Genomic DNA, 11,300 nt, shown 5'->3' with positions numbered 1-11,300 from the left:
AGACGTTCGGCCCACCCTCCTCCGCTGGCGGGGATGCGGAGCTCCGAAACTGAGCTTATTCTAGTAACGTTGCTCGGGACAATGTCATTAGTGCAGTAACCCAGCCGGGTACCCCCGGGTACTGCCGCTAGGGCTCCAATAACTGGAAACCACTGAACCGTTTGTTGACCAATGTGCTCATTCGGCACTGACTAAAACGTAGCTAGCGTTGAGGAATGCATGCCACCCACCAGGGCACAAACACGTCAAATACAAACACGAAAAAAATGATTAGGAAACATCGATCATCTTTATCGCTGCAGTCACTCTCTTCATCATCGATGGGAATAGGCGACAGCCAAAAAGTAAGGCAACGCCATCCCGTTGGCCATACTGTTTATCATACGCAGGAAACTAGGAGAATAAAAGGTACTGCGTGGTACCTTCGCGCTGGGGACGATAAAAGATTTTATTCTTTCTTTTTTCAGCGTAAAAATGCGCGAAACACCCAGCCGGTATTCGTGGCTTAGGACTAATGAGCCTAATTTGACTAACAAGCATGTCTGTTTTAGTTTGCGAGTTCGAACAGCACTATCCTTGAAAATTCGCAGGTGTTGATCCTTGACGAGCCTACAACCGGCATGGATCCCGAGACCCGGCGAAGCATCTGGGAATTAATCGGCAACCTCCGCGAGAGGACAACCATCTTACTATCGACGCATGATATGGAAGAAGCTGAGGTCCTCGCAGACCGCATCGTATTTCTCTGCAACGGCAAGGTCGTCTGTGAAGGATCTCCGACGTTCCTCAAGAAAGCCTGTGGTATGTAGTGAGGGGCTTATCCCAGCCGGCACTGACATTGTCTATGGCTCTTCTAAGGAACCATGAATTAAGATATTAAAATCTTGCCTGCAAGCAAATCTGTCTTTTCTCTTTTTTAAGTCTGATTTGCTCATTGTCTCGTCTTCCTTATATGCACATTCGATATATGCTTCGTTTCTCATATTAACACATATTAACCGTCTTAGGTCACTTTATTTTCGCACAAGTTTGCATCGTTAATAATGTATGTATATTTGTGCCGGAGTATCTGTATACGGCAAACTGTTGTGGTGTCACACGCCTCACTGCTAGACATTATACTTATGTGTGAGTGCGTGTGCTACAAAATGTGCAATTTTTCTCCTGTGTAATGAACAGTATCCCCTTAACTATGTTTTTTGGGAGGCGTGTATCTTTCTGTCGTGCGCCACGACAAAGGTTCTCCGGCTATTTCTGGGCGCGTTAATAAAGGCTAAACGATTGATTGATTAAATAATTGATTGATTGGCTGATTGATTGTTTGATTACTGTACTTTCCGGTTGAAAATAATAGGCAGGCCAGGCGATTAATTTCTGCCGTTCTGCTGGGCCTCTAGGAGTCGGCTACGCTATCAACTTCAATACCAAACCTGGAGAGTTCAATGCCGAGGAGACGCTGGATCTTGTACGGGAGACCGTTCCGAATGCAGCTATCAAGGACAAGAAGCAAGGCAGCCTAACCATCGCACTCCACACCACTAAACACCAGGGACTAGCGACCATGTTCAAGAAACTCGAAAAAGAGGCTGGAAATTTGGGCATTAAGTCGTTCGGCGTCTCAGTCGCAACGATGGCGGACGCCTATCTCATGTAAGCATGATAGCGTTACATGCTGTATTTCAATTTCTGCCCTCCAGTCGTACGATTACGTTTCGTAGTCACGCCTTTTTCAGTTTATCGGTATGGTTTAACTTCATTTTGAATAATTCACCTAACTTACAATGTAACTGTCGCTATGTGAGACCTTGTACTCATAAACCGCAGTGTTTCTTCGTTCAGAGCGGCCTGACATAAATTTGTGGGTATGTAATAATGGCGGGAGGGCGTCTTTCACCAAAGAAGGCTAAGTCGGTCGCGGGGTAATTTAGTGTTGCTAAAGGATTGGGATTAAGTGTACATAGCATAAGAAGGTGTTAGAAAATGTATTCTGGTTCGTAGCTTCAAATCAGGCACATACCTACGCAGAGATTGGACAGCAGGTTCCCTACCAAATTAGTCTGAACGCACGTACAAACTTCTTCTTTTCTTTGGGGTATGTGTCAATAAACACCTCATGTTCGATGGGACTGTTCGGCGGGTTCTGGACTCTGGTCTTTTCGCAAAAGTTTGGTGCCGAAATCCCCCTGAAGAGTCGACGAAACCTCTCCTGAAGACCACTGAAGAAGCAGCCTGCACGACTGAAGCAACAAACGGCGCTTCTACAATGTGTTTAGTCCCGACCCGACGCTTCTAGCTGCCCTCGAGCCTCACGCCGCCTCCGCCTCAACGCAGTGGTGTGCTACGCCATTCCTGATTAGGCGGAGTCGATTCCACGCCAAAGCCCTCCACACAATGGATCGACACAAGCGCAAGCGGGCTACCCTTCGAGCTGGCGTGACGAAGACCATTAATGACAGCAACGCTTTGTTGGACTCCCAATCTGCGTCTATCGGTGAGCTGCAGGACCTTTTGAATGTCCTCGTGATGAAAGAATCAGCACTTCGAGACATAGACAAACAAATTGAAGACACCGTTGATGAGCAGAATTTAGAACAAGAGTGGGAAGCTGTGGAAGGGTATTACGTTTCGATAAGTGTGGCAAAATCCAAGCTCTCCCGAAGAATCGAAGAAATTCAGCGCCCACAAGTATCAAACGGCCCAATGAACAACGTAGAGCCATCGAGCGCAGTTCGTGTGCACTCAACCGCCTCTATTAAGCTCCCACGAATGGAACTAGGAAAATTTGATGGAACCATTCAAAGCTGGCGTTCCTTTTGGGACCAGTATGAAGCCACCATACACCGGAACTCGCAGCTGTCGACCATTGACAAGTTTAAATATCTCAAAGGCTACCTTGTTGGTACGGCGGAAGATACGATCAGTGGACTTTCCCTGACTGAAAGCAACTACCAGATAGCGATAGATCTACTTGAGGAACGCTTTGGACGGAAGGACCTTGCGATCAACGACCACATGACTCGTCTCCTACAACTGCAGGCTGTTGATTCAGCGCAAAACGTTGGGGCACTGCGACATCTTTACGACGAAGTGGTAAAGAACGTCAGGAGTCTTGAAGCACTAGGGGTGAAGCAGGAGCAGTACAGTGCCCTGCTCAGGGTGGCTATCGAGAAGCGGCTACCTCACGAGCTTGTACTTCGGTACTGTCAACAGAAGCCTGAGGAAGCTGACACTCATAGCACATTTTCAGCGCTTCTAGACTTCCTGAAGAAGGAAGTTCGCAGCAGGGAGGAGGCCATAGAAATCGCTTTGGACGGATCAACAGTCCACAAGAAACTCCACGACAAAGCGGGACGCCACTATGTACCTTCAGCAGCCACCTTTACCACCACTTCCGGATCGGACAAAGAACCGTGTTATTTCTGCAGTTCTGAAGAACACTCCTTTACTGCGTGTGATAAAACGTTAACCCTTGAGGAAAAGAAGAACATACTCAAGCGAAGCGGCCGATGCTTTAAGTATTGCAAAAGAAGGAGGGATGCAGTTAAATGTGCTTAAAATGTGTGTGAATACGCCTTATGCAAAAGGGCCGCCCTGCGTTGAAGCCAAAGCGAGCCTTCCTTTCCACGCCTTGTTAGGGGTAGTGCCGTTCGGTAATATGCGGCGAAACACGTGCGTTTTTTGTGTCGTGCTGACTCGCTGCCAGCCTGCTGCTGTTTGATCGGTGATCGCACATAATGACTCAATATGGTGTGTAACCTGCGTTGCACCGACGATTAATGGTATGCGTTGGCCATTTCCGGTACGGCGCCGCGCAGATATACTACGCTTTCAAAACGCGATTGCAACGGCACCAAGAATAGAGCCACAAGAAATCATCTTCGGTGAAGTGCTGTGAACAAACTAGGGCTCTCCTGATGATAAATGGGGGGTAGGTGCATTTTCACGGGATAAAGCCATCCTTTTACGCTTCATCATCGCCAGGCATGCAGTAGAATGACAGCTGTAAAAATGAGACGAAGCGATGATTGTCCTGAGGAGAAAGAAAAAGAAGCAAGTATTTTTAACCTGTTTTCCTCAATGAATATTCGTGGTAGCTTGAAATCGCAAATACACTACGCTATGTTCATTCATTGAAGCATAAATGGTTGAAAACAAAATGCTCTTGTATGCACTGTGCTTAATGTTGTCCATGTTACAGGAGGCAGGGGCCTCGTCAAGCTGCCGTTGGGTGGCTTTTTATCCCGCCTCCTTGTGTACCAAAAACGTGAAATAAATGAAGACTTGAAATGAAATGAAATGAAATGAAGCTTGCACTGAGGAGTACTTTATAAAATGAAACGGAGTATGACGGTGGTCACCACACAGAACAATATATGCTCAAGAAAATAGCCGCCCACTCTGCTGCCCCGACCTTTCTGCGCTTCCTTCTCAAGCCCGCACGGAAAAAAGTTGTTCAAAAATTATTTATTGCGCTAATCGCCGTCCATACATCCATAAAAGCATCCATACTTGCCAGGATAAAAATTTACTTAAACTGCGCGCTTTTTTATGCTCTCATTTTCGCTGTAAGGCGTCTTTTTCAAAGCGTTTTTTTAACGCTGGGCGCGTTTCCTGCGCTCTTGTGTAAGTTCGCCAGATATACGTCATTGGTGGGCACGGCCATCACATTTCAAGGAATGATTGGGGTTCGGCCCAGCGTTCATTCACGCAACCGCTCGAGCTGATTACGCATGCAACTTGGTGCGAAAAGGGCGTACACGCTTACATCGCGTGGAAAACCTACGGCGGTAAATTCTCTTTGTCGCGGGGACCTAAAGAACCGATTCTTGCAGACGGCACATAACGAGCACATGACCATAAATTGTAGCAGATATGCTTGCCGTAAAGTCACAAAGCATGTATGTCAACAGAGCGGTTGCTGCGCCTCCGTTCAAACGTCAGTTGACAGATTTGGCTTCCGGAAAGATGAAATAATTTTACACACCGAAGGAGCGAAATTGAAAGCGAACCTATTATTATTAGACACACGTACATAGCCGTTTCATTTGGGTTTCGCTTTAAATGGTCTTACAGTCTCGATATCGTCAACGTCGGTCACCGCAGTATTCGCCCGCATGCTCGCCGCTGGGTTAGCGCCAAGTGACTGACAGATTTGAGAGAAACAGGCAGTTTGATCCTAACACCTTTTGTAGGATACGGGCGTAATGTCTTGTCAATGTTACACAAATGAGGGTAAAAATGGCAGCATCTCGCCTCCGTTGATTATGGCGAGGGTGCGGAGTACGGGGATTGGGCATGACATTCAAGTTGCGCCACGCGTGATATCCGATTTGGGCCCCGACCGTCATTCTATTTGAGCCGTGAGTTGCACCTTGATTATTTCCGAAATGAAACTGCAACTCACGGCTCAAATCGAATATAGCTTGATTTTCCCTTGATGGTAATGTGCGCACGCATGGACTAGGACGGACATTGGGAGGTCCTAAGGTAATCCGCACCGTTACAGGCGAGGAAGTAAGCCGTTTGACTCTCCGGTACTAACTCACGGTCGTAGCCCAATGGGTAAGACGACTGACACTAACTCTGTCTGGTCTACCATACACAGGATCAAATCCTGCCGGTGCTGGTGCCGGTGCCTGTGTAATTTTTTGCAATCGTAAATGCTATGCGCACGGACGCGGACGGACATTGTGTGGTCCTAAGTTACTCCGCAGCTAAAACGTACAATTCGCACCGCGCAGGAGACGCATACAAGAGCAAGTAGCAACGTCCACGGTCATTGCGGCACCTGTGGTACCAGAGTAAAAATACTGTGACTTGTAGAGTCCTTTCCTTTCTCCCTTGAACCTCCTTGTTCACACTTGTGTGCACCATGGCACACAACAGTGTGTGGGAACCCTGGACGGCAGCACCCGCCAGGTCTCCTAACACTGTGTTAGCTAGATGCTCCGCTTTCCGGTTCATTCCTTGAAAATGGCGGCCGCTGTCGCATTGGCAGCGAGACGGCAGCAGATTTCGCATAAGGTCAATGGTACCCTTAACTTTAAAGCAAAGGTGGTCATTTTGGATGGCAATGACGACAGTAAAAGAGTAATTGACACAATATGAGCCATACAAAACGACCTGCACGGTTCATCACAATAAATAAGTAGCTAAACGCAAGTTTGCCTGTAAATATGATGCTTAGTTTGCAAGTTCGTATTCTACAGGGGAACGTGGTCTTGAAAGAGCTCCTGGAAATGTTTGAACATTATCTGTAATAATCGGTGCATTCTACCAAGACGTGAAAAACGAAAGGTCATCCGCCACATCTTGTTCAGTGCGGTCTTTGCGGGCTATTTAAGTGGTATAAATGTGTCTGGAGTGTGCGTACCATTCTGAGTTTGTAAAAAAAATACATTTGATCAATCTGCTCCGTTTCAAGGGCGATAGTGTATTTTGGGCCACCCGAATGCGCACATATGTATGTCGGTCTCTCTAACTGTCCGTCCATCTGCTACACGATTCAACCACCCGCCCAAAAGTTCAGACAATTTTTTAACAAGAAGTGCATAGAGGAACAACCGTTCAAAACTACAAAAACCAGTGAAAGCGGTTGTATATGTTCGCTTATGCCGCGTCATAGAACCCTCACACGTGTTTTTGGCGAGATCTCCGAACAGTGGCAACAAAGGCCACGTACTTTTAATTGGAAGTACACGTTAGATTGTTTCATACAACCGCAAATGAATAAAACACCCGTTGTAAAACCCAAAGATATGTTGCTTGGTGTGTAATCAGGTGGTAAGCGAGCGGTGCGAGAGCGGGAAAACTGATTGAGCAATAACTATGGGAGGAAAGAGAAGGGAAAGGGGAGAGGAGGGCGTATTACGTCAGAGGCGACTTCGACAACACTTTCAGCTGAGCAAGCAGATGCTCGGCTAGTTGTTCCGATTGCATATCTGCCTATTCTCGGGTTCACCGTGGGAAGCTTGTCCACTTGCATTTCCAACTTTTTCCATTTGTGCTCCCGAAGTCGCTTTGTAATAACTGGTCTGAGCTTACAGTATTAGGTACCAGTTACGGCCACAGAGTTTAGCTCTTTCGCTACCGCAGAAAATTGACCAATTTTGGGGGGTCCAAGAAAACATTTTTTTTTCTGCTAAAAAATTATTTAGGCACTAATTGCAGGAGCACAAAATGCAGATTATTTAACGGCCTTTCCAATAACACCAGTTTTTTAAAGGTTTTCATATATCATAGTTGTGAAAAAAAATATCAAAATCAAAAGTTTTGTCAAGTTGTCGAAAAAAATGATAAAAAAGGAGTTGTGTATATCAAACCACCGGTAGTAGAAAAAAATTAGAATATACATTTTGCAGGGAAACATTTCAAAAACACACCCTAAAAAATGTCGACTTGCGCGGAACAGTTTTTCAGATATAAAAAAAAATGTTAGCACGCACAGTGCTCGTGTCATGCGGTGAAGCCCAACCTCTAATTCAAACTGTGCAATTTTGGGTGGTTTCTTGGAATAAATCTGGCGGTTTGACGTTATCAGAGGCACCAATTTGCCCCCACATAACGTAAAAACATCTTGTCAATGGCTGACTTTGCATTTACAGCGAGCACAATATTTGGGACAAGCACGCGATGCAGAAAAAAACATGCATGAAGTTGAAAACGGAACGCCGTGGCTGATGTTTGTTGTCGTTCACGGTCAGTTATCTCTCAAAACATAAAGCTGAGCTTTATTATCATCTTCTTACTCGCAATTGTAGCCTTGCTCGCAAAAATTAGGTACGATGAGCTAGAATCGTCCCCTGCGATCTTTGGCCGAGTAGCAGTCGCGCGCTAAAAAAGATCAGCACAACGAGCCTCCTCTATTGCAGCGCCACCTAACATTTTTCAAATGAAACAGTACAAAAACTTGTCAGAGACTCCGTCCAAATAGACAGTTCAACTAAGCAGCAACATTAGACACCCGGATATACCCTCGCATGAAAACGAAACTGGAAGGCGAACAGCTGGCAGTGTAAGGCCGGTTTGAAGCGCTGTCCTCGGCGGAACAGATATCTGGCGACTGGGTGTGACCTTTTGACTTGCATCTGAAGTTCTTATCGCAGAAATCGGGTTAGGGTGGGGGGAAATGAGGAGCGGCGTGCTTTGTTCGAGGATCAGTCGCGGACGCTTCAGGCGCCATGGCAGTTAGCCTTGAAGTTGGGTAACTGCGTAGTTGCGCTAAATATGAATTTCGCGATGCAGAAACGAAACCGAAACTGCTGTAAAATGTTTGGGAATGGTCCTGGGGTCAGTAGAACTACCAGAGTACTTAGGACAACTTGCGCAAAGGCAATAAAACTGCCTAAAATCATAAAGTAGCTTTGCAACCAGGCACTGCTTGACATTTTCAGCCGATTTCTGGGATTATTACTGTCAGAGCGTGAACCTGACGATTGAAAATCGTTTGCTAGTTCCCCATTCACGCCCTGATAGCAAAAAACAAGCGCTGGTGCAGAGTAATTACGAGTTGCACGCATTCTTCGTTGGTAGCCTTGAGGCGCGATGACCACGCCCCTTTTCCACAACCAGGTGATTCAAAAGCGTGTCAAAAATCACGTTTCCGTTGCAAAAATGAAAACAAAACTGATTTTGAAAGGCCATTTTCTGATCTAACTCCGAACAGCTTTACTTGTTCGAGAAACGCCTGGAACGCTATGAAAAGGCGCTCCCAAAAGTATCGATCAAATTGATCGATTTTGATAGGCGCGGTAGCGAAAGAGTTAGGGAGTGAGCAGCAGCTGCATTCTTGTCGGCTGCCTTATTTCCTTTTTACCCACTCTAACCTGGGTCCCAACAAGCCCAAGCCAATTCCAAGCCCGAGTACGGGTGCCGATTTAATAACTTAATGTGCAAAGTTAGAAGGTAGACTTCTATTCTCACTTAAAGATAAAGCCGCAGATAGCTAAAACTCCTTGTCCTTCAGACTTTGTATCCTCTTGTCTGTTTTCCCCTCCCTCTAGAGATAGAGCCCACGTTCACATACATACATTGATGCATTCTACATCCGGCACTAGTTTCACCAAAAGAGGGATTAAATGGACGTCTGACTTGTCGCGCGACGCCGTAAAATAGTACAACAATTTCATTAATTTGGGGGGAAATTTTCTTCCTCTTCCGCAATGAGGCAGAAGTGTGAAATGTGGGAGAAGCAATAGCCAAGGGGGGACAGCCGACGGAGTCCAGGCCTGCAATCGGATGGCTTCCTCAGCTAACAGGTGCTTGGTTGAGATGCATTTCCATTAAACATGAATCTACAGTTCTCGTGTGAGCTCGGTGTCGCTCGGCGTAGCGTCACATTCTCGACGCTACTTAAAAGCCCTCGCATTAGAAGCCCCAGGTAAAAAACACGAGTTTTTGAAGACTCGTGTGCGAAAACTCGTTGTTTCAACAGGCAAAAGTAGCCAGATGTTCTGGTAACCGTTGCTTCTTCTCGCCTGCTTTGTTTGCATAGCAATGACGTTTGGCGTATGGAGAACTGCTATTTTTAATTGGCACTTCCTAAGGAAGTTGGCGCTGATGAGGCCAAATCTTGTTTGAGACTATAAATGGCGCGATTTCGGTTTTATAGGGGCTTCACGACACAATCCCTGACTACAGCAGCAAACTTTCAAAGAGGCTTTTGTTCTTGGTTAGCTCCTCAGGTGCCGATGCGATACGTTTTACGCTACCACTCCTTCATCCTCACGCTGTGAGGGCTCAGCAACACTGTGAGCCGGCCTAGTTGGAATCTATCCATGACACCGATTGCGCAAAAACAAGCAAGGACAAAGAAGAAAACGACGAGGACGAGCGCACTCTAATAGCCGAAATTTTATTGATTGAAACGAAAGGTGTTCCGGAACACTTTCGTAGTGGCGGTTGAGTCTTTCATGGAGTTGTTGCATTTCGTGCTTAAATAACACCCACGTTGGTTTCTGTGACAAGACCTTCTTGCAAACAGCAGGCGTGTGTATAGGCTCCAAGGTCGCTCCGGTCCTCAGCAAAATGTTTCCACGTTGTGTTGACAGGTCGCTGTCCAGAGACTTGGATGCCGTAGTGAAGAAGGTTTTCAGATAAGGGTTTCAGGCAAATGCTTTTAGGAATCGGGAACTAGATGCCTTTGTTTTCAGAAGAAAATGGCTGAAATTCACTTCAGAAGCAACTTTTGGCGATCAGACGCAGCATCTTGATGTTCTTTTTTAAGTTTGGGCGTGCTCATGTGTGCTGGTCTTATTCACCGAGAGCTGGTAAGCCTCTTTTGAACTACGCCTCGGGTCGTTCTAAGATAATAAAAAATGGCACTGTCGTTGCGTACTTCAGAGCAGCGTTGTTTAAATGCTGTAGGCTAGGCCTTCAGATTACAGGTTTGGTGGCTGCAAGAGGCTGGCCATCTGCTAACTGTTTTGCGAGCATCTTGCGACAGGCTACTAAGAAAGCTTACGCATGAAACGCAAGTAAGGATAGAAGGAGGACAACCAGAAGAGTGCCCTAAGGTTTTTGTAGTTCCATATGTACATGGCCTCTCCCACCGACTAAAAAAGGTGGCCGAGAACTATGGAGTGAAAGTGGTGTTCTCTGCAAAAAACAAAATCCGTAGTGTCTCTCCTTTGGTAAAACAAATTTGAGGTTAAATATAAACTAAAATGAGGCTGCACTATTAAGGGGACACTGAAGTGAATTTGTCAAGCTCCCGTTTTTGCTTGCACTGCGTAGACTGGCTCAAATTAGCACACTTTTCATCGTTTATCCGGTTGACAAATCGGTAAATATTTTACATAGCGCGAAAGAAGACAAACTACCATGCGCGGTTTGCGGCGGCCGCACCAACTAAAGCTGTGACGTTGGGAGGTGCGGGCACCGTGATTGGACTATGCCCAAGGTGAGCAACCAAACAAGTTTCGGTTTCGGTTTCGGTTCTGTAAAACACAACCGGTGGCGTTGTTGGATGGGCATTCTCAATAACTCAGTAATCATCGTACCGCGCTTCTGCCATGTTGTCAGCTGTGAAAATGCATAAAGATAAGCCTCCCAGGACGGCTTGGAATCGTAGCATTCAGTAGGCGAGACCTACGCAGTGCATGAACTCCCTCCGCGTATCCGCAGACGCCCAAATGCCATGCGCTTTTCCCCCCTATTTGGAGCTTGCCTCCCTCATGCCTGTATCGTAAAAAGCGTGTTCGCACCAGGCCAAGGGTCTCTTCATTCTGGCCTGTGCCCACTGCCTGCAAGCAGTCGGTGCTTATGGCAACAGCACGCCAACGAGAACTCGCTAGCGCGCC

The 11,300-nt window shown here is 46.5% G+C and overlaps 1 protein-coding gene across 1 annotated transcript in view; it reads left to right on the top strand.

Annotated features, from left to right (window-relative positions):
* Positions 1-620: 620 nt before the first annotated feature.
* The window catches only part of LOC144168036 (glucosylceramide transporter ABCA12-like), a 51,828-nt gene continuing 41,148 nt past the window's right edge, over positions 621-11,300 (top strand). Inside the window, exons 1-2 of the mRNA XM_077697126.1 lie at positions 621-801; positions 1,398-1,650. Of these exons, the coding sequence (XP_077553252.1) occupies positions 621-801; positions 1,398-1,650 (434 nt within the window). The remainder of the gene's footprint in view (positions 802-1,397; positions 1,651-11,300) is intronic.

This window comes from Haemaphysalis longicornis, unplaced genomic scaffold (genome assembly GCF_048455015.1).
Source record: "Haemaphysalis longicornis isolate Haplotype H1 unplaced genomic scaffold, Haemaphysalis longicornis Haplotype H1 scaffold_2, whole genome shotgun sequence".
NCBI classification, from domain to species: Eukaryota; Metazoa; Arthropoda; class Arachnida; order Ixodida; family Ixodidae; genus Haemaphysalis; species Haemaphysalis longicornis.
The sequence above is the reverse complement of the archived record's forward strand: the minus strand, read 5'-3'. Positions and strand labels throughout refer to the sequence as shown.